The sequence below is a fragment of the Rhinolophus hipposideros genome, assembly GCF_964194185.1.
Source record: "Rhinolophus hipposideros genome assembly, chromosome: 6".
Lineage (NCBI taxonomy): Eukaryota > Metazoa > Chordata > Mammalia > Chiroptera > Rhinolophidae > Rhinolophus > Rhinolophus hipposideros.
In genome coordinates, this window is record NC_138052.1 from 45,764,314 (window position 1) to 45,788,990 (window position 24,677).

General features: G+C 37.3%; 1 protein-coding gene across 2 annotated transcripts in view; it reads left to right on the forward strand.

Annotated features, from left to right (window-relative positions):
- Positions 1-24,677, forward strand: part of CERS6 (ceramide synthase 6) — a 280,962-nt gene that overhangs the window by 57,119 nt on the left and 199,166 nt on the right. For both annotated transcript variants that reach the window (XM_081052700.1, XM_081052699.1), the window contains exon 2: positions 22,659-22,764. In XM_081052700.1, the coding sequence (XP_080908826.1) occupies positions 22,659-22,764 (106 nt within the window). The remainder of the gene's footprint in view (positions 1-22,658; positions 22,765-24,677) is intronic.

Here is a 24,677-nt window from a genome sequence, read left to right on the forward strand (position 1 = left end):
AGAAGTGATTCTTGAAATCTGTGGGATTTCCAAACATTTCATAGTGAATGCTTAACGTGTATGTATTGGCATGTTTCTCTTCCTGCCTCTCTCTTCCCTGTGCTCTCCTGCCCTCCTCCTATTCCCTATGCTCTCCTGCCCTTTTCTGACTGACACCTGGGCCCAAATCTGGGTATGCAAAGCTCTCTCAGCTGTGTGACATAATCCCCAGGATGCCACCAATACCCCTCTGCCTAATATCCCTGCAGTTACATCTCTAAGGTCTTTGACCACTTAGTCTCTCTGCAGCCCCGCAGTTCCAAGTGTCACCAAGCACTGACATGTTGAAAAGTGATCCGTTTCTCTCCCTGCAGAACTGAAGTCTTTCTGCGTTTCTTTTGTGGTCAGCAGAAGGGAGTGTCTTCTGAGCCTGACCGTTGGTATTCTCTTCTAAGACTGACTTCTCTGCCAAATGCCGATGTTCCGCATGCCGCTTCCCTACCCATGTCCCTACTGCACACAGTCAGGTCCCAAATCTGGCAGCATGCTAGAATTCCCCAGGGAGCTCTTGACAAAGCTGATGCCCCAGCCCCATGCCATTCGAGTCATCAATATGTTTTAAAATGCTCCAGGAGATTGTAATGTGAAGTAGTTTTGAGACCACTGCAGAAGATATTCCATACATATTAACTGATTAAACAGTAGTTTTATGTATGGGTCAATGTTTTGGTGCTGGTTGACATTTACTGGAATGCTGGCCTTGGTAGCATTTTTCAAATAGTCTTAGTGACCACACATCATAAATCAGGAGAGTCGTGGCAATACTCTGCCATATAAAGAAAAATATATTGGGAGGTGGGGAGATTTCTTTTCAAAGGGATATTGTCTTAAAACTTTAAAAATAAGAAATAACCATTTATGATACAATTTCAATTACATACTAGAGATACATTTTGGAAAGATTTCCAAAATCTTTTTCTCTCTGCTACATGAATACGATTTGCTTACCCATGTTTATGAAAGCATTGAAAGACTATTTTCTGTTTTCTATAGAAATCTATAGATTTCTATTTTTTATTGATTACTAAATCAAGTTTGACAGAGTTGGTTCAAGCTTAGAATTGGTTCAACTCTTCAGGGAAATAAATCCAATCTGGTAAGCAAAATTTCAGAATGGCAAAGCTATACAGACATAGTATTGGACAGCAGTTGAGGAGATCCACATAGTTTCTCAAGCTGGGATCTGGGAACAGCCTATATCCTAATCTAGCCTGATAGAGTGGTAGTTTATAAGCAAATGTTTCAATCTAACAATCAGTGTGGGACAGTGGAGAAACTGAAGACTTTATTTTTTCCCCATTGGTTTAGTACAAAATTGGACCATATTTTTCTTTTCTCCATCAAAGAGAGATAATACCTACCCCATAGGCCTAATAGATTTGTCGCAGGGATCCTGAGAGATAAGGAGTGCAGTAGTTTTTAAGAACTGGCAAGTATCAGGAGGAAAAAAAGGGGTGAGGGGGGGAAGAGAGGAGGAGAGGAATGGGAGAACGGGAGGGTGAGGAGACGATGATGAGAGCTTCCAGGGACAATTCCAGCAAATTACGAATGGAGCTTCTCAGGTGCATTTGAAGTGAGGCACTTCCAGACACTTGGGTTCTTCTCACTGAGTCAGAGGTGAAAGATGAGATGTTGTCATGTTAAACTAATAAATGACATTAGTAAGACCAGAATTTGAAAAGAATTCTTCCTGCAGCTTGGGAGCTCCCCTGCTGAAGGTTTCCAAGCTCTGGGAGCTAAGAGATCACTCATCTCTGACAGGAACAATGGAAATATCTAAATTAAAAATGGAATCACCTTCAGAAACGTTTGGGGCCTAAGGGGCTTCACTGAACATAATTTTCTTTGAATGGAAATAGAAGTTTATAATTTGTTAGAAGCAATTTTTCAAAAGTGAAAAATGAAGCATATAGAGGTTGTTCCTGCCTTTCCAGCTCCTTCAACAAAAGCCACTTTGGGTACTTGTGTTATCTTGAAGGTTCCTGTGCTGAGCAGTGATTAATTTGAGAACACAGTAGAATTTATTGTGACAATGACTTTTTTTGGTGATTTTCCCTGGTTTGAATTTTTGTCATCACGTTCAAAATTTTGCGACTCTTTGTTCTGACACAGTTATAGAGCATTGGTCTTGAGTACTGAAATGCAGCCACAAGCCTATGGCAGTTATAATCCCAGATTTTGAGATCTGTGTAATGAGCACAAGTAGCAGAGAGCTGGATACACGAGCAGGTTTTTGTGAGTTTTCTGATATAGATTAGCTACTTCATTTAGGGCAAAATAGTGGCTATTTTGAAATTTATAAATTATCTTTTAAAGCAGGTGTCATTTAGAACTGCACATTCAAATTTTTCTCCTCTTTGTTACTGTGAGTCTAATCTCTTCTGAGCAAACATTTTTATTACTAATATTATTTGTATGCTGAATGTGTTAGCATTCAGTGGCAGTTAGGAAGTGGTTTTCCCCTGTAATATAGGTGAAATTTTCAATAAAGTGGGAGAAAATGGTAGGGGTGAGATACGAAAAGCTAAGTACTTGAATGAATAAATGAAACTCAATTAAATACATCCTAATAATATTCAAGTATTTATTATAAGCCAGAAATAATAACACTAACTGTGTTAGTAATGCTTCTGGTTATAAATAACAATACCCAATGGACACTGGTTAAATGAAAAAGCCATTTGATTATCTTCCATAACAAAAAAGAACATAGGTTGGTGGCTCTAGTTTGGATGAAAAGCCAGACTCTTTCTGTCTTTCTGCTCTGCCATTCTTGGTTTTTGTCTTTAAGCTTGTCCCTCTTAGCCCCATTATGGCTGCCACTGCTCTAAACACTACCTTTTCAGCAAGGAAGGAAGAGGGAGAAAGAGGCTGAGTGAAAAAATAAACAGTTTTTGTTATCAGGGAGGACATTTTTTCTTAGTCACCTCCACACCCCCGGCAGCTGCTAGGGAAACAGAGAATGCAAATATTTGGAGAATAAGAATCTGATTTTTATTATTGTCTGAAATCAATTATAACTGATTAGTAGCCTTTCTAAATAAAAGAGGTGTTTTGTGTGCAGAAAAAGGAGGGGTGAGGGGAAGACCAACACTGTGTACCATGATAGCATGTGCCAGGCATTCAGAGAAGAGAGTGAGCCAGCCCTGGTCATCCAGGATCTCACTAGCTGACAGCGGGAAGAAGACAAGTGATCAGATAACCATAGTGATCTGTAGAATAAAGGCAGTGTCAAAGAGGTGCAAATACAATATTCCTGCAACACGATTTGGAGAGAGGTGAAGGGGTTCAAGAAAATCTTGGGGAAGGTAACATTTGCGATGGGCATGGAAGATCTCAACAGGTGTAGATGGGCAACCAGGGATTTTTAGACATCTGCAAAGTCAAAATCTTTGGGTTTGTATAGTAGCATGTGTAATCAGTGGTAATAGTGGAAAGCATTGGAAGCCCCAATATGCCATGGTGGTTGTTGCATTACTGCATTAGACAGTAATATATGAATGAAAATGTAAAGTCATGTTCCGAATGCCTGCCTGTTATGTGCCAGGTACAGTGCTGGGTGTTTCTGCAAATAGACAGCTGTCCATGGATGTGCTCATGTCTCTCTCCTCCATGTGTCACTCATCCAAGGGCCACCCGGACTGCATGTGAAATTGAGCTTTGAACTCATGTGTGCCTCTGAGGTCTGCTATTTGTAATCTGTAGATGTAGGTAGTAGATTTAGGTGAAAGGAAGTGCCAAAGGACCTCAAGTCACAGGTCCAGCTGTCTTAATGTGATGTGCTAACACCCTGCAGTTTGAACTGGTAAGCTTATAATGCTGGTGGTTTACGTTAGCTTCATTTTGAATGATGTTTTGTAAACCGTACCAAGTTATATTTGGTACAGTCAGAGCAGTCATTGAACTAACTTTTCTGTATGGAAAGAAATTAACAAAAAGAAGTGGTGTCTGCGAAAGAAAGCTAGCTCTGTTAGTCTTCTCTTTAGCCAAACTGCCCAGCACCACCCCAGACTGTGGTCAAACTGAAGGAATGGAGACTCAGGTGGAGGAAGAATTGATAGATCCAAGCAGCTTTTCAAGTAATGGTGTTTGCAGAAGGAAAAGAAAATCTCTGTAATAAAAAGATAAAAACATAATACTGTTATTGATATAGCACTCAGGGGATTGGATTGACCACAAGCCCAGTGAATGAGGGGGCTGCCAAAAACTTAGTGTTACTGGAGCTCCTGATCGTTGATGTTTGATTCTAGAATGAGAAAGATGATCATTTTACTATTTTCTGAGTTACTATGAGATTTTATGTATGTGTAATGTATATTATATATGTATATATATTATGTAAAAAGGATTTTATGTGAAAAGGATCTCTGTAAAAAGGATTTAACTTAGTTACAATCTCTTTATCACACCCAACAAAATTAATTGTAATATAAGTTTTTATATATTAACACATATTTTACTATATTTATATGTATATTATGTATCTAAACTAGATGTCTGCATCTAAGTCTGGGTCTCTGTCTATGTAGTATTTTACCTGTAGAAAAGAAGATTCAGAACTTCATAACTGGTCTTGAATTTTGTAGGATTGTCACGTGGAAGAAAGAGTGAGAGGTGTTCTTTATTCTTCTTGGTAGGAAAGAGTCATGGGGAGACATTTGGGCTCATTTCTAAAGAAGAATTTTCTATGAGCACTCCCCATAGGTGAAGTAGGGTGCTCTCGGGTATAAAAGAGTTCCTTCTTCATTCCTTTAAGACCCGTCTGTTCAAGTCTAGGCTAATGCAGTGGTTCTCAAGCTTCAGCACGCCTCAGAATTACCTGGCGGGCTTGTTCAAACCTTTGTTGCTAGGCCCCACCCCCAGAGTTGTTGATTTAGTAGGGTTGGGGTGGGGCCTGTGAAATTGCATTTTAACAACTTGTCATGTGATGTGATGCTGCTGGTCTGGGGACCACCATTTCAGAAGCACTGGGCTAAACCATGCTTATCAACCTAGAAAGCATCTGTGCGTAGGAATCACTTGGGGATTTTTGTTAAAACACAGAATCTGATTCAGTTGGTTGGATTCAGCAAGGTTGGATAATGTGAGGTTGCATTAACAAAATGTCTCATGGGGAAATGCATGTTTCCTATCAAGAACCAAGTGCATCTTTAAGGTTCCTCAGGTGATGCCAATGCTCCTGGTCCATGGTGCCTGAGGAACAGGGTAAAGGACCCATGGGGGATGATGAGACCTGAGGAAATGGAAATATCCAGTGAGCAGTTAGACCAGAGGGTGCAACTCTGAGCTCCTGTGAAATCGTTTTAGTTTGTAAATCCCTAAAGGTGACAAAGAAAATTTGACTTTGTTTAAATTTTTTTTCATGGTATAAAACCTTTTTCTTATAATTATCACAGCATAATTACTAACATTTTTATGACCCTTCTCCGTAGGTTTTTAAATAAGCTCTCATTTAATTCACTCTATAAGCTTTTGCCCTTCAGGAAAATGCCTCACTGAATCCACTACAGAGCTTTAAATGGAAATGACCTTCATGTTCTCTCATATTTAATTGAGCTCCAATGTTTACTTGCAGATTTGGTTATTTCTCATAAATGCTCTCAATGAAGAATTTTGAGAGTTTAATACCATTATATCCACTCACTGTGCTTTCTGATGATGCCACTGGGGTTATGGCCATGGAAGGATTACAGTAAATCAAGAGATTACTAATCTTTTAAAAAATAATGCAAGGTTGGATAATGTAAGTTTGCATTAAGAAAACAAAATGTCTCTCGTGGGGAAATGCATGTTTTCTATCAAGAACCAAGTGCATATGTTATTGTGTTTTCTCCTATTCATCTGAGTAAGCTGTGTTTTGCCTTTGCTGCTTTCACAGTTGTCTCTTGACCTCTTATTTGAGCTTTGATCTAAATCTCGTGAACTAACATCACTTTTTAGGTATAGGTTTTCTGGCATTAAGGGGATATTCTCATAGAATCACAAGCAGTTCTTAGACCAACTAAAAGTACAAGATGAAGATTCTCAAAGAAAAGCTGGTTATTAATAGCTCTTTAACCTTCTGATATGCTATTTTCCTCATACAAAGGGAAGGAAACCAGCATTTGCCTGCCTACTGCTAGATACTTTACATCAGTGTTTTGTTTAATTCTTACAAAGGCCATATGGTCCTGATGATGTAACTGCATCACAGGGAAACTGACTCAGTGCGGTGGAACAATTCAGCTAACATCTCACAGCTAGTAAGTAAGTGGTCAAACCAGGATCTGAATGCAGGACGGCCTATCTCCAAAGCCACTTAGCATCTTCCTATGTGCTGAGACTTCCTAACATAAGGAGCAACTTCTTTGGAATGCAGATGTTCCCACATCATGTGCCAGTGGTGTGACAGCAGAAGGTTTTGAATGGGAGAGAGAGAAAATATATGTCCTGGCCAATCGGTATCTCTTTAGTTTCTTTTCCAGCAGCCACCACCAGTCAAATGGAGATAGATGCCCAGTTGGCAGAAGTATTCCCACAATGAAGATTTTGAACATGTGGGGAACACAGTGCTGATTATTGAGCTGTCGTCATCTCTCAGCTACAAACCCACCCTTCTAATTTTGTTTGTGGTGTTGGGACTGAGTCCCTAAAAACCACATTTCTCATATGCCAGCTCTTTCCCCATAGTTTCTGCCAATATGGGGTGCTGGAGTGGGGCTGTAGAGCTGGAGGAGGGATACCAGACATGCCTTTCCTGTTTACCTCCTTTCCTGAAAGTGTCACCTCAGCAGTGGCTCTTCACCCAGGAGAAGTGTTTGTTTTCAGTAGTTGAGTCTGGTTTCTGACTTTCCCCCAGCACGCCCCCTCAGGGGCGCCATTCTCAGTTGGGGACCGCCCCCCTCCTTAGTGGCGTGGGTCCAGCTCTTTGGGGATCCCTCCCCAACCTCTACTCTGTTCCCTCACCCCTCACAGGGCTTTCTCTGTGACATCTCAGGGTTTTCTTTGTATCTTTTAATACTCCTATACCAATTAAACTAGGTCCTTATATTAAATTCTCTCTGTTAAAATAACTTGTGGTTTCTGTTTTCCTGACTAGGTCCTCATGGATACACATTCCCTTAATGTCTAAGCTATGCTGAAGTGTTGTGTGAACACACAATACCTGAAACACACACTGCCCACTGGTGACATAAAGGAGTTGGGCAGAAGTCATAGAAGAACTTGAAGGATATGTAAACAAATCCTTTGTGAACAAATTTGTAGGTTCACATTTTCACAACGCAATTCAATCCTGGGGTAGCATGTCAAATAGTATGAGAAAAGCATAGGAAACAGCAACCACCTGAGAGAAGCTGTGTGTTCTGGCATCAGCTTTGCCTCTAGGTTTGGGAACGACACTCTCTCTGGGCCTCAGTTTCCTCACCTTACAAATCGTAGATAATACTAATTATAAAGTCAAATGAAGTCAAAAGATGGAATACTTGTAAAGAGTAGAAGGCCTTGAATTAAAGTAAACTATTATGATGAGCCAATAGATATTGTCATGCTGTCACTAGACTTAATCTCTGTCTTTGTGAAGCCATTGGCTGAGACCCTGGGAGTCCTTAAGTGACAATGGGGAGGGACGGTGAGGGGTGACTGAGACCAGCCACTGAGGACCTGCTGTGTCCTGGCATTGTGCTTTGTGCGTAACCTATGTTGTCATTCGACTTTTACCATTTTAGAGTTGGCAAAACTGATTCTGCTGACTGACATCGGGAGTCAACTTTCTTAATTATCCTCTATTCCTCTGTGTGTGAAACATGCTACCTGCCTTGTTTCATTCTGTCTGCCTTTCACAATCCTCTTTGCTTGTAAAACAGGTGCATGATAAGTAGTTGGTGTTACAATTGGTGCGAGGCTGTCCAATTCTTCTGGGGGAATTTTAGCGTATAGGTAGCTAATGAGCTTAAATGAAAACCTTTATGATGCTCTCCTTTACCAGTTGCGGACTCTGTTTTGAAATTCCGTAAAGTCATTGTGTTATTAGTAAACCACCATCAAATTAAAGGGTGCTATCCCGGTTTACCTCTGCACACACCTAGAAATCTTCAGTGGTAGACCAGCAGTAAAAGTGGGCATTATTCATTGATGACCGACTTGTGTGGCTTTGAAGCACCAGTGAACAGTCATGTAGTACTGTTACCTAGGCCAAGAGACGTTCACAGACCTGTGCGTGTGTGTAACCAACTCAAAACAGTCAGAAATATTGGGAGAGTGCAGTCCTTGGAGTAGAGTAATGGGTTATTGCCATGTATCTCTATTCTTTCATTTTTAGTTCAAGTCACTGAAACACTGACCTCTCTTCCTCTTTTCTGAAACAGTGATAATAAAATCTATTTGCTTATCTCTTGGGGACATTTTTGAAGATGGACTGAGATAAAGTGTGAAATGCTGATGAATTGTAAGGCACCTGGCAAATGTAATGGAATTAAAGGATTAATGCATTAACAGGAAGGCTTGGAAATCTCCTAGACCTAACATGTATCTTTAGGGACAATTTTGAGACAAATGTACCAGTAACAAGGTCCTGTAAGACTGTCCACAGGCCTTGCAGGCCTGCTTCTCTCAGCTGTCATCTGAGGAAGATGAGTGATAAGGGGTGCTCACAGAGTGAGCATGAGGACAGTGACAAGGGAGGTATCTGTAAGAGTGCTGACAGGGTACAGTGATCGGAAATTCTGAGGCACTCTGGAAGAGTTCTTGATTTGTGCGATGTGTCAAAAGCTGACACATTGTGCTGGAAGCAACAGTTAGAGATGGAGTTGCTGAAATTGCAGTCAATGAGGTAAAGAGGCAGAGCTGACAGTGACAAATTCTGTGAGGGTGCAATTACAGGCCTCAGTGAGAGGTCCAGATAGTATCATTCTCACTGTGTAAAGAAGAGTAGATTAAAAATAAAGACTTACTCATACATGTGCAATATTCCCAAAAGAGTCATTGGCTATTATGGTAATTTTATAAGCATCATAATGCTATGAAAATATGAATTACTCCTAGTGGTAATGTCTTAAAGAGACTTTCCTGACTGCAAGGATATTTTCTTATGTAAATGTACACAATACCGTTTTTTTCTTCTTATAAATATCTTTAATGCCTTTTATATCTTATTTTATGTAAAATGCAGGGGGCATATTTTTCATTGTTAAAGACATAATTTCTTATAATGTTAAGAATTTCGTCTTTAAGGACTAGATTCTGTGTTTCTCAAGTAGTGGAAATGAACTCATGGTGAAATATCTGAAGTCTAGAGTTTTTTTGTTTTTTGTTGTTTTCCAGAATCCTCGAAATGCATAACATTTCGGGGGAGGCAGTTTTGACATTGCTCATGTCAAGTTGGGCTTTCCAAGGATCTTAGCTCTCAGTTTATGGCACTCAATGGCCTCTGGTCTCTGATCTGCATCTCCGATGAGGTTGGGTTGGACGGGACTTTACTACAGCTATTTATGTTTCAGCTGTAATTTTTAGAAAGCTGCTTGTGAATTTATTTTTAACAACAACAACAACAAATAACAATAAGGTCTTTGCCAATGTTTATTAATAAAAGCAGCTATTGTCTAAGGGTCTCTTCCTCTCCCTTAAAGATTATGATGCATATAAAAATTACCATAATAGCCAATGAATTTCGGGAATATTGTATGTGTATTAGTAAATATTTTTAATCTGCTCTTCTTTGCACGATGATATTAATAAAAGTGGCTGTTGTCTAAGGGTATCTTCCATTCCCTTAAAGAATAGAATTGTTAGATTCTGAAAACGAATTCGTAAAATAATTAACAAATAAAAATGTAAAGTTGGAAAAGAAACAGATGGATGCAGAAAGGTTTGTAGGATTCAGGCTGTTTATTCTTGAATGGAGAAGACCACAGGATGATTTAATTAGTGTTTTCAAATATTTGAGGAGGTTATTGACTGTACCATCTCTTCAGTGGACTGAGAAAAGAGGAAATGGGTTTACATTTCAGCAAGAAAGAATGATGCAGGAAGAACATTTCTAGTCAATCGTGATAAAAAACTAAAATAGGACACCAGAGGAAGATTTTTTTTCACTTTTTATTTTGAAATAATTATAGATTCACAGGAAATTACAAAGAAATGTGTAGGGAGGTTTCATGCCTGAAGGAAGTTTTTGAATGATCTCTCTATAGAAAAAACCTGGCTTGGAGGTAGGAGGCTGGACCAAGTGACATAGTAAACGCTTCAGATTTCTGGCTCTTGCATGAGTTTTTGCCATCCTGTGTTCTTCCCATAACAAGCTTCCTCCCGCCTGTGAGTTACCAACTAGCAGAGACCACAGGTCCTCCTAATGTGTGAATTATATGCTTCTTGTCATACAAATTAAGAATAGCCAGCACTTACTGAATACTTTTCAAATGTTGAGCACTGTAGTGTGAGGTTTATATTAATTTTGTTGATGCTCACACAAAATGTGAAAAGTAGGTTTTATTGTCTTCATTTTGTAACTGTGGTAACTACAGGGCTCACAGATGTTAAACAACTTTCCAACACTGAAAGCTCAAAACAGATTCACTTGGGATGTAGGTTTGCTCTAAAGGAATTTTTCTTTCTACCTAGAAAAAAAATTATACTTTTCCAAAGAAGAAAATTATCTTCTGCCTTCACACAACTCTGCATACCACCTTCCCCTATTTCTTTTTCCAATTGTTCTCAACAGGCCAGTGATTTAGAAATATTTTCCTATATGACACAGAATGTAATTATGGTTTTCATTATGTAGATAAGGAAATAGAGAAGTTTTGTGGTGTCTCCAGGCAGAGGCAGAAGCATTTTTTTTTCTGGTGGCATCTCAAAATTCTCAGTGTATTTACTTAATGTTGGTAACATTTTTCTTGACATAATTGCATGCAGTTTCATGTCTTTTGGTACTCCCACCATCCTTTTCTCTACTTAACAAGGTCCTGAAATGGCATTTTATTTTTATTCTATTTACTAATTTTTCCCTTGTCTCACTCACAATGAAGTCCTTTGCTTGAAGAGCTCCATGGAATTAGCTGAAATGCAGCTGTCTCAAGGCTTTCCATGTTTGATTTTTGTGTCATTGAGATTATGAGTTTCACCTGGCATAGAGACCATCTATTCATCTCTATTTTTAAGTATATTTATTTTTTTTTGTTTTTGATAGTAAAGTTTGGACGCTTATTTTAAGATGTTGAAAAATATAGAAAAGCATAAGCATAACAAAGAATGTTAAAATAAGCCACAGTCCTATTCTATTATCTGGCAATAGGCATGGTTAAAGTTTTAGAATATCCTCAGCTTCTTTTATATGTGTCAGATGAATATAAATGAAATCAGGAGGCTTTGGCTAGAAATATACAATAAAGATTGTTTTATTCAAGGGTCTTAGGGTTTGTAAACCAGAAACACAACTAGGCAATATCCAAAGTATTCCAAAGAAGAAAGAAAAGCTGAGTTCTTATAGTAAAACATACATTCTTGTGAAGAATCAGTCCTGAATTCTTAGTCTCTGCATTGGTTTGAGATGGTTATCCTTTCTTACATGACTGGTGGTCTAGATACATGAATATTCTTTCCTTAGTCCTTCAGGGGGTAACCAAGGGTATCTGGAGGTTTGATGTATATCCAGACAGTGACGCAGGACTGGGAAGTTCAAAAGTTTAAGTTCCCAGGCTAGTTAAAACAAGAATAGAGTCATTTCCTCACAGCTCAACCTCCTCGATTTTAGTAATTTATGCAGCTTGATTACAGTGACTCCACTTTATTTCTTCACTCTGTTCCTCATATGTCAGAAATTCATATACGATGTTACCCTGAAAATTAGACCTAGCTGGACAATCAGCTCTAATGCGTCTTTTGGAGCAAAAATTAATATAAGTCCCAGTATATATTATATTATATTACATTATATTATATTATATTATATTATATTATATTATATTATATTATATTATATTATATTACATTACACCCGGTCTTATAGTAAAATAAGACTGAGTCTTATATTAATTTTTGCTCCAAAACATGCATTAGAGCTGATTGTCTGGCTAGGTCTTATTTTTGGGGAAACACTGTAGAAGTAGTCATCATATGAACATTCCTTTACCTCTTTCTTCTGAGCACTTTTCCATGTTATTAAATATTCATCAAAAGTATTTATTATTTACCTTTAAAATAAATATAAAGTATACATCTGTACAAACTTAAAACAGTATAGATTCTAGGTATAAAATGTAAATTAATCTTCTTAACCCCAAAAGATTATCACTGTTAACAATTTCTTGCTATTCTTCCCAGTAAAAGTATTTTTAAGTACATAAGTGGAATATTATACTTGTTCTGTATCATGCATTTCACATTTACAATTGCATCTTGAAGCACAACAAATCAAGCTCATTTGAGCAACCTTAAGGAATTCCATTGTATGGATATACCATATTTCACATGTATCCTTCTGACAAATATTTGTTCCCTGTATTTTTTTGTTGTTGTTATTTCAAGCAATGTTGCAATAAACTATCTTTTAAAACATGCCAGTATGTGTGTAGGTTAAATTTCTAATAGGATATTAAACTGGTAACACCCACAAGGGCTTAGGTATTTTACCGGTTTGCTAAATACTGGTAAATTGTATTTCAAAGATTGATTGTACCAACAGTTTATCAGAGTAGCTGTTTCTCCTTACTCTTGCCAAGACTGGAAATTATAAAAATTAAAAAATTTTTTTGCAGATGTTACAGCTGAAAATGATACAATGTTTTGATATCAGCTTTTTAAATTGAGAATGATCATCTTTCCATGTTTTTTGGTTATTGTTGCTTATGTGTGTGAACTACCCATTTATGTCCTATAGTCATTCTTCACTAAACTTCCATGAGCAGTTTTAGGCATTCTTGTTTCTCCAAATTTTCAGCGATATGTCACATTATTAGGCCCAGCCTGAAGTGTGTGAAATGCTATTATTGCATTTTTCTGATGAGTTCAGGTATCTTTTTGTATGTTTATTGATATTTCTGTTTTCTGTCAATGGCCTACTTTGCATCTTTTGCCCATTTTTCTACTGATTATCAAAAATATTTAAAAATAAAAAAACTCAGGATGTAAAAGACTCTAGAGATTTTCCTCTTCAAAACTTTATGGCCGATATCTTTGAAATTTTGGAAATGTTATTAACAAGGGTGATCCAAATTTCAAGTGGTAGAGATCAAGCCCATGGAAGAATGGATAGTTATCCTGTGCTGACGAGTTATTTCAGTGGTCAATCTCAAGAATTTAATCCTTCAAATCCACCTTTGTTTGATTATATTATGATAACAATTTGGGACTTTGGCCAGAGTTTTGTATTGTCAGAAACAGCCCAATGGCTGTTTTCTGAAAGTCTCCAAAACGGAAAAAAAAATAACAACATAGGTAATTGTAACCATTAAATACTGTGTTTTACAAGGATATGTAATTTCTTGGGAGATATATTCAAAATAGGAAAATAAATCAGATTACTAAATACATATAGTATGATGCAATTATGTTTAATAAAAATATGGTAAATAAAGTAAAAAAATGTGGTAGAGTGTGTGAAGGGAGAGGTAGCAGAAAAATGCTCAAATGTTGATAGTATTGATCTTTGGATGATGGCATTCCTGGTGATTTTTATTTATCACAAGTGCTTTCTGTTCCTCTTACACATTCTATACTGTACACCACTTTTAAAGTCCACAAAAGTTACAAAAATGTAAGCTCAATAGAAGTTTGATGGTTAAGTAAGCATTTCTTGAACTCTTGGAGAGCATGGACTATTGTACAGTTTGTAATTGTCTTGGCCCTGTCCATAATTCTCTTTTACTGCTAGATTCATTATATTTTTATGAATTACACCACTTTTCTTCACCTGTATTTTATTGTTGCCTAACAATAAAGGAAACACAAAAAAAGGTACAATGCTAAAATTCCTCTGATAAACTGTTACTTTTCAGATTTTATCCTGTCACATGCTTTATTTTATAGTTCTCATTTCAGTATATATAGCATGCTTTTAAAAATTAACATTGTGTTATAAATTTTCAAGGTCCACATTGTTTATGTAAGAATCTTTTTTAATAACTATATAATATTTTATGGGAGTTTTTGTAGTCTAATTTATTTCAACATGAAATATTGGAGTCACTCTAGGGTTTATTTCTTGAATCTCCTCTCATTTATTTACTCTCACTACCCAGGTGATTTCGTTAGTCTTATGGCTTTATCTGCCTTCTGTAAGTTCATGCTTCCAAATCTGTATCTCTAACTTAAACCTCTCCTGAACTCCAGAATACGCTATCCAATTGACTACTTGACCTCTCCACTTATAAGCCTAGTAGCCTAATAAGCCTAACCGCATACTTACCCCCCCGAACCTATCTCTATGCTTCCAGGTGCTCAGGCCAAAAATCTGTCATCATCCTTTATTCCTCTCTCATCCTATGTTCAATCCAGTGAATTCCATGGGCCCAACCTTCAAAACAGTTTCACTATTTGATCACTTTTCACCACCTCTTTTGCCACCGTTCCCTTTGAGCCACCATCATGTCTTGCCTCGGCTGACTGGAGTAACTTCCCAGTTGACCTCACTGCTCCTGTCCTTGGTTTCCTTCAGTCTGTTCTCAACAGAGGAGCCAGTGATTCTGTTAAAATAGCAATCAGTCACTTAGGTTACCTTCTCAGAGCCCTGAAGCGGCTTTCTGCCTCATTCAGAATAAAAACCAAAGTCCTTCAAATAGCCCACAAGGCATGGTGATGTGGCTGTCGGCTACTCTCACCCCACCTTTCTCCTCTCATTCTTACTAGTTCTACCCTAGCCTCGTTGGTCTTCTGGATGTGCCTTCAAAATTTCAGTCATACTCCTTTTTCAGGGCCTTTGCCCTTGGCTGCTATTCCTTCCAGAATGTTCTTTCCCTATTTTTCTTCCAAGTATATTTCCTTACCTCCTTCAGGAATCTTCTCTTTCTCAGTGGACTTCCCTGACCATTCTATTAAAAATTGCAACCCCACTTCCATCCTTCTTAGCAGGCTTTATTTTTCTCTGTAGTACTTTCACTGTCTGGTATAACACATACCACTTTATTTGTTCATTTGTATCTCCCCCTACTAGAATGTCAGTTCCATAAAAGCAGGGATTTTGCTCACTGCTGCATCCCCAACACTTCAAGCAGGGCTGACACATCACAGGTGTTCAGTGAGTCATTTGTTAGTGAATCGTTAAGCTATTTACCATTTTGCCCTGTTATAAATAACAGTGTAGGAAAATCTTTACATTTATGGCATGTTTTCTTTGTTTGACAGATTTACTTAGATAAATACCTAAAAAAAAGGATTACTGAATGAATGTGTATGACCATACCACAAATATTTTAACAATGCCTCCTTAATAAACTTATCTTTTATTATTTTAGGAAAAGGGGAAAAACACTGTTTTTATGAATAGGTTGTGTTAGGATCCACTGGGTATAAATTTTGTCTAAGCTATTTACTTTAAGCTTTAAGACCTTGGGCAGACACTTTAACTTCTTTGAAATTTAGTTTGTATTTCTGTAAAATGGGGCTTATATTTACTTCAAAGAGTTGTTGGGCTTAAAATAAAAAAGAATAAAACACCTGATACATAGTAACTGTCAAGAAATATCAATATCCTCTCTTCATCCTGGCACTCTTTCCACTATTTGTTTTCTCAAAATAGTTTTATCTTAGATAATATTATAGAACACAGTTATACGCACATGCCTACTCATTCAGGCATATGCACAAATGTATATCTAAACATGCACACATATTAGCTTTCAAAATCCAATCTATACTGTTCTCTTGTGTTTAAAATTTTTAATGTGTACTGTGATTCTAACCATGGCACTCCCATTACTGATAAATGTTGGAGTCTATGAAAGTGCTGGTAGTCAAGCGATGAATTGTCTCAATCACTTCTCCCCATTTCTTCTTTCTTGAATATTCATTTGTTCATAGGTAGGTTTCTTTCCAGCACAGTCTGGTGTAGGGCACATGTTATTTCTTATAATCAGATTTAAGTGTTTCATCTGTTATTGATTGGCTGTGATTTATTTTAAAGACCTTCCAACTACTTCTGTATTTACCAATATGTTTGCCATTTCTGATGTTTTCCATTCATTCCTGAAGATTTAACTTCCCTTTGGTTTTGCTTCCTTTCACCCTAAAGAACTTCCTTTAGTATACTGGAAGACAAATTTCCTTAGTTTTCCTTTCACTTTTGTTCTTTGAAGGATAGTTTTGCTGGATGTAGAATTTTGGGATGACAATTTTTTTGTGTTTGTTTCCTGCACTTTAAAGATGTTGTTTGAGCCTCCAACTGTCATTGAGCCTCCATAATATCTGTTAAGATGTTCCTTGTCCTTCATATTATTGTTCCCTGTATATAATGTGCCATTTTTGTGTGGTGACTTTTAATATTTTCTCTTTATCTTTGGTTTTCATCAGTTTCACTATGATTTGTCTAGGTTTTCCTCTTTTTTGGACTTTTCTCTTTTTTGAGCTCTTGAGCTTCTTATATCTGTACATTTATGTCTTTTATCAGATTTGGAAAGTTGCGGACTATTATTTCTTCTAATATTTTCTTTTTCTTCACCAATCTGTCTCCTTGTTTTACTTAGAACTACAATTACCCATATGCTAGCCTTTTTGAAATTGTTCCACAGGTCCTCACAGTCTGTTTATTTTTCTATTCTTTTCTTTCTTTTTTTCAGATGGCTTAGTTTATATTGATCTGTCTTAAAGTTCACCGGATGTTTTTGTGTGTATTTTCCCTAAAATTAGATCATATTTTCCTCCCTCTTCATCTACATATTAAATTGTATCCTGGACCTTGTGAAAGTTATGTTGTACAGATTCTGGATTTTTTCACATTGCTCTGAAAAGTGTTGCTGTTTTGTGTTAAGCAGTTTACTTAGATTCAGATTGTAGCCTGTCATGCCTGCAGTGGACAGTGGATTCAGTCTCAGTCCAGTTTGTTAAACCTTAGCTCCTGCTGCTTTCAGTTTACCTTGTACTTACATGGTTCTGAGGTCAGCCAGAATCATGCTTAGTTTATACACAGAATTAAGGGTCGGCTTCTCTTGTTTTTCCCTTTCACGGTTCTCTAGTCCTTCTCTGATTTTCCCAGATTCCTTCCCTGGTTTCTGCAGCTAGAAAGAGAGTGTGCTTTCCTATCAAAGTTTTATCTGCTGCTGTGATTGTCTGATCTGAGAGTAGAGCTGCAAAGTAAACATATAAATAAATAAACGGGGAGCTTGCTCTCTGCTTGTTTTCTGCTCCAACTTTTGACTCATCTCCAAAGTCTACTTGCTTTTTTTCAGTCTCCAGAGCCCTCAGGTAGTTTTGTGTGTGTGTTTTTTTTTTTTTGAGGGGTTGATATGTTGTGCTTTTTAAAGGTGAAAAATCAATTTATTAGGAGCTCATTTGTCCATATCAAAAGCAGAATGTCCCTTCCAATTATTTTTTTAATTGAAATCTTTATTAGGATAGTTGTAAAACACACATGCAGTTGTAAGAAGTAATACACGAGAGCTCATACACTCTTTAACCAGTTTTCCCCAATGGTAATATTTTGTAAAACTGTAATATAATATCATAACCAGAATATCAACGTTGATACAATCTATTGAATTTATTCAAATTGCCCCAGTTGTACCTGTGTGTGTGTATGTGTGTCTGTGTGTGTGTGTGTGTGTGTGTGTGTGTGTGTGTGTGTGAGAGAGAGAGAGAGAGAGAGAGAGAGAGAGAGAGATTTAATACTGTACAACTTCATCACATGTGTAGGTTTGTGTATCTACCACCACAGCTTTTCAATTATTTTGAAAAGTGCAGAGAATGCATGCTAGAGTTAGAAAGGACTAAAAGTCTCTGGCCATGCTCCCCACTGAATATGATAACATAGTATTAAGTAATTAGAACTGATATATACCCTGTAAACATTTACTTTTTCATTAATCTCATTTCCCATATTGTAAATCTGTTTGAAAACAAGAATCACTTCATGTTTTGTGTATACTTTTAGCCACACCACAGCCCAGTGTTAACCTCAGTGCTCTGTGCAGAGATGTTCAATTCATGTTTAAAAACACAAATACATGGTGTTAAATAGAATTAAAAAGTAGGAATGTTTTAGGTGTTTTCTCTACTCTTAAACTGAGACTAGTATTTTTCGAAGTTTATATCTTTACTGTATTTACTTTCAAATAGTATGTTATACTACATGAAAGTATGTTATAGATGTTTGATCTTTTGAAAGTGGTGTTGCTGCCTTTGGTAAAAAAGTAATTAGGTGAGCATTTCCAGGTTGAGGTAATCTTCAAAACTTGAAAATACATATTTCCTTTCAACTATTACATTTGTAGGTACTACAAATGAGAGCCCTACTCTCCTTTCCTTTCTCTCTCTCTCTCTGTCTCTCTCTCTTTTAAGACAACCCTTGTGAAGACAGCTTTTCTGAACTTACTTATGTTAGAGCCAGCATTAAGGGGGAAAAAAAATCCAGCTTTTCTCTCATGGACCATGACAGTAGGTAGTTGTATCATGGGTTTTATTTGGTATATAAGATGCTCCCGGGGGGAAAAATGCCAGCAATAATTCACAAATTCTTTGGAGAATAAACACAAATAAAATTTATGTATATTCATATACTCATATAATTTTTATCTGTTAGGCAGATAAAAATTATATCTTTTTTTCTTTCCTCTCCATATGGGGTGTGAAATTCGTTTCCGGCCTATCTTGTGAAATATTTTAAATCTTGGAAATGAGGTGTTTGGCTGTCTGTATTATACTAGATAAGTTGAAAAGAGAATATCTTGTGAGGGGCTGGTGGAATCCACACAAGAGTTTTATGGGGCAGCCTTGACTTCATAGGAAATAGGAATTTTAGAAATGGCTTCCAGGATTGGAGTGGTCCATCTCCTACCTTCTGCGTCCCAAATGAGGACCCTGAGTAGATATGGTATTCAAAGGAGTTAAAATTCACAGCCTCTATGGAAAAGATAGTAAGGGTACCTCCGTTGAATTTTAGTTGATTTGTTGATTCATTCATTCATCTATTCATTGAATGCTCACAGAAGGTCAGGCATGTACATAAAAATATTCTATAGCAATAACTTCCTTCAAAGATTCACATGGTTCATTGTGTATCCCCACCCTGAGCCATTTAAAATGTAAAGAGCTTCAATTTATAAACAGTTAAATTCTATTAAATTTGCCTTCACTCCTCACACCACACCCCTCCCCACAAATCTGCAGAATTTGAGATTTAGCCTGGCCAGTAAATCAATATGGGGAGCTGATGATAACATTGACCTTCCTGGGAGATAAATATGCCATCCTCTGCTTCCCTTTCCCTGGAGGCAGAGGCTGCTGACCTCTGTGACACTCTCTGCAAAGTGGGGGTGATGATAATCCTGCCTCATCTGGTTGACAGAGGATTAAATGAGTTCGTATGTTAGGCTTTGGAGACTGTAGACTTTCACGAAGGCCATTCCCACCTTCATGAAGGTGGCTAGGGACATGCATGTTCATACCAACTAGCCTGTGGCAGGGGTGGGTGCAGCACACTAGAGGGCCATGAGACAATAGGGGAGCTGGAAAGGTTTGGCCCAGGTATGGATGAACTCAGACCCTGATGGCATTGCTGGTATGGACTCAGTGTGCACCCATGCCTGACCTGCAGCTTGGTGATGAGGATCACTACAATTTATTGTTCAAATGGGGACACTTTAAAATTATTGTGGCAAAATATCAAACAGGGACACTTTGGTCACAAAGGTGGTGCCATTAATAACGATGCAGGGGTAGCCATTGATTACTGTACATGATATGCTTATCTTTTTTAGTTGCATGTCTTGGTTTCTGGTCTCATCTTTTTTACTGGGTACTTTTAGAACTTGTTGGATGTATGTGGCTTGGCACAGCATAACTGAGGCTGAGTGGGTTCCTGGCCCAGAAAAGCCCTGGTGTGTAAATGCTATGATACAAAGCCCTACACATGGATCACATCAAAGATTTTAGACAGAGACTGTGTGACATTGTGTTTTAACATGTGTTAAATGTTTAAACACATGTATTTGTGTACACACACCATTTATATGCATATTTAATTATCATTATTATAATTTTTTACATATGAGGCTGAGGCACAGAGAGATTGATTTCTGCAGCAAGAGTTCCACAGCCACACAGCAGTGCAGATGATTCCCACTCTAGCTTTTGGACATTGCTTTAAAAATCTGTTTACTGAATATGGTATTTATTTGATAATTTTGATTATCAAAATGTGAGAAGTTTGGTTGATCAAGGGATGTGGCTTCTTTAAGATGCTACTATATTAGTTCTTGAAATTTAGAGAAGAGTTTTTAAAAAGTGGTTTGAAGCTCAAAAAGAGATAGGAGAGAGGTATAAAACATGGTGTTGTGTAGTAGGTACTAAAAGAACCATTTGGAATACTTTTGGGAGTTGCTGGAGGATGGTAGCAAAAGGAGTAGAAGTTGCTTTTGAAGAGATTCTGTTGAGTGAGTTTCTTGGCTCTCCCTCGGCGTTGTTGTTGGGCATGCAGAGGACGTCTGTTAACCTCTCAACAACACTCAAAACAATGGTAGCAACAGTGAAAACATAGTTACTGAACACAGCCAGTTGATCACATTTCTTGACCTCCTCCTGTGTTTGCCCAGGCATTGTCAGTGCGTAGAGAGATGAAATGGTCTGACTTTGCATTTAGACTCTTCGCTTTTTAGAAGAATGTAGAAGACCATGTACAAGAACAGGAGGATGTTACAAGGAAATGATGATAAATTTCGAAAGGGATTTTAGTATTTTGGAAGTTATGGGAGTGGAGAAGACGGGGGAGGGCTGGGGAGAAAGCCAACAGGAAGAGGAGAAGGAAACCATTTAGAAGAGGTGATTTTGATTTTGTTCCTCACACCAAATTAATTTTGTAATTCCCGCCCCCCCTTTTTTTATTCACTTTGCTGGACCTCGTTTCTTTTCCCACCCCTCATTATGCCATATAGTGAAGAAGCAAGTAACCAAAAACCAGTAACGTTGTCGAGGAAACAAGTCCTGGGCTCTCTTCTGTGGTCATTACCCATCAAACAAAATTTTAGCTGTTTTTGCCAACTAGCTAAAGCCAATGCACCATGATTCCTGTTCCTGGTGAAGATTCACTCAGAGTCATTAAGAAAAAGTCACACTTCTCTTTAAGGGGGTAGAGACATAGGTAATATGTCTGAAATAATTTTATATTCAAAACAATTGAGAATGCAAAAGTTTTGGAAAACCTCCAGTTTCTAGATGATTTATGTTCTGGGAAAGTGTGGTTATTCTTTCTTCCTAAATTACTTGGTTCAAAAAGCTCAATGAAGCAGGTACTATATTGCATTTTCTGTGTGCATCTTTCCTGGTTTAGGCTTGAATGTGCAGTGTTTCAGTTTTCTGTTTAAATAAATTTCTTCTCTTTTACTTGAAATAAGACCCAGAAGGATATCATATAGTACTATATATATAAATTTCATTAGTCTCACTTAAAAAAAGAAAATTCTTCTTTGTTTACCGTTCTACTCTAGTTCCATCAACTGTTGTTAAAAATGTTCCATCTAAGATTTAGCCCTGATCTGTTTGGTACATTTATCATTTGTTACCTTTTGCCAACATTAAATCAATTTGGGTGATACTTTCCTATTATTTTGTATTAGTAGAAAATGTTGCTTGTCACTACTGAAAAGGAACATTTATAGAACCTTATTTCTTGAATATTTAGGTAAAACAGCTCTTAAAATTGTAAATGCTTTTTCTTTTTGGAACAGTTTTACACACATCACCATACCTTTGGGGCTCCACACAGGCACTCCTTCAATAGCTCATTCACACATCCAACACGACCAGTCTTCTCATTTTTCCTGACCTAGTTATTTCCTTAGGCTGAAAACTGCAGCTGATGCTCATAATCTCTTCAGACTTTTCAACTTGTCTGGGACATCATGCTGTTTGACATCCTTCATTACTCCTTATTAGAAAGAAGCAAATGACCTAACCACAAAGCAGAACATTTTGAGAAAGCATAAGGAATTGGGTCTGACTATAGTACACTTTGATTATAGAGACAAAAATGGCCAATTTAATGACTGAGGTGATCAAAAGCATACTCTCTGCATGAATCAGATGCTTAGTAAACATTTTCTCATACTTAAAATATAACATGACTGTTGCTAGTCAACTGTTAGCAAGAAGGCTATAAATTATATCCTTCTACAGTCATACTTTGTTTTGTTTATATATTTCACTTACGCCCTTATGTTTGTCAGTGGTTGTCTTTCTATCTGTTCAGTCTCATTGAACTTGAGGTTCAAGAGGTTTACATGTTTTATAATGATTTATTTTTTTTTTTACTGTTACTCCTGGGGGAGAAAAAAAAGTTAGGTCTGTTTTATAGCTACTGACATATGAGTGTTGGCAACGTCTACCCATAAAATCCTTTCAGCAGTGTATGGAAGCAATTGAGTAATGTGTAACTGGTGACATTGAGAACAGCTACAGAAAGAATAACTTACGACGTTTTTTCTTTTTCTTTTCTTTTTTAGGTTTGTAGCCAAACCATGTGCCATAGCCCTCAACATTCAGGCCAATGGACCACAGATTGCCCAGCCAAATGCCATTCTGGAAAAGGTCTTCACTGCAATCACAAAGGTATGAGTCTCCTTTTCTGGGATATGAATTGTCGTGATCACCACCCTCGGTCTGAAATCATCCAATCCCCTCTCTCTCGGATCGGAGAGCTAACTTTTGTCTAGATTCATGCTGGAATGTGGGCTTTTGGAAATCACACAAGCATTGTGACTATACCAAAATGGGGAGAAGCTGAATAAATGTGGGCACATTTGAGACCTGTTTGTTTATATTCAAGTGGATTTCAGAAGCTTGTCTGTGAAGAACAGTGTAAATTTGATAGTGATCAGTCTAACTTTGTGCCTTTGTTAATGTCCTATGACATGAGCAGTATGTGTAACGGTTGGATGTGACTTTGAGGAGATAACTGGGTAGAGCTGAGGAATATAATTCATGTATATATGAAAAAAGTACCCATTTGCTTATAGATAGCTCTGTTCGTATGTTCTAGCAACTGTGATATATAGGCAAGTATGAACAAAAAAGGAAATAATTGGAGCTGAGAAGAGTTGCAACATGAAGAATGAAGAACAAGGATCAGGAGAGTTATAAGTTATAGATTCACTGTGAAGAAAATAGGGGAGGAGAAAATCACTCTGGTGAGAGGTAAAATCCAAACTAGGAGTGGAAAGAGAAGAGCAGGGGAAGGAGAAGAGATAGGGAAAGATTGCCTCCCCTCCTACCCGCAGCTGATATCTCCCTACGAACAAAAAGGGGAGGAGAAAGACAGAAGTCTGAAACCTTCAGTCTAAAGCCATGAGACACTAAAGCAAATCACAGCATCCAAATATCTCACTCTTACTCTTATATGTCTCCCTTATCTTACTCTTATATGGACACAACGTAGAAAAGGACCAGGAGTGTGTCATTCTATGAGAAGTATTGTATGTTTATATAATAAATGGTTCCTTCTTTCATTTTTCTGACAGAATTACTCAGGCTTCTAAGATGTGATTAGATAGTGTTAAGTAAATTTTATTCCTTTTTTGGTATTGTTTTTGCTGACCATTTGCATCATTTGTCTCTTGTCTTAAAACTATTAATTCAAATATTCAAACATTTTTGTTTTATTTCATGGTCTTTGTTTCTGCCAAGATTCCCTAGGATTTTCCCCTCTATCTTTTTAAAAATGGTATTTTTCCTGGAAAAGTAGAAGAAAGCACCAGGTGTTTTTTACATCTCTAGTAGGAAGAAGAGAAGAATGAATGGAATTTTAGGAAAAGCTCTTCTGGTAGTTTTAGATTGCCAGGTTCTAACCTGAAGGGGCACATATCCTACAGTATTTAAAGGAAGAAAATATTAAGAAAAAACTTGCATTTTCACTTAATATATCACTTTATTGCATTGATATACCCCCCTCACTCCCTGAAAAGCAGATATGTGGGAATTATCTGGTTCATTTCTTAATGTGATTACAACATATTTTTATTTAGCTTATTAACTACTCTAAATGCCTTACAAAATGAGTTTTCTCCCTAAATGTTATGCTTCCCTTTAGAAATCCTGCAGTGGACATTTTATTTTCCTTGCCTTATGTTTTTTATGGTTATTGGAGAGATTTCCTCTATAAAGGTAATAAAAGGATTTTGCAGCCAGTTTGTTTGCTCTGGAGAATATTTGCTTCTGGCTAATTTTAATGATCATATTCTCTTAGTTTCCAGGGTGATTCTTTTGGAAGTTTCTACATGATTGAAGCAGAATCTTCATGTTTTAAATATAAATGCAGCAACAGTTACAATTTTTTCCTTGAATTCTTTGTAGTTGTCCGGTGTTATTTGTAATATGAGAAAATAACAGGTCAGTTGACCAGAATAGAAGTAACAAGACTTGGAGAGTTCAAGCAGTGTCTGTAGGTGTTTGAGGGATCACCCAGCATCCTGTCCGTGACTGTGGTTCCAAGTTAAGGATATCATATGTATATCCTTGGGATTCTC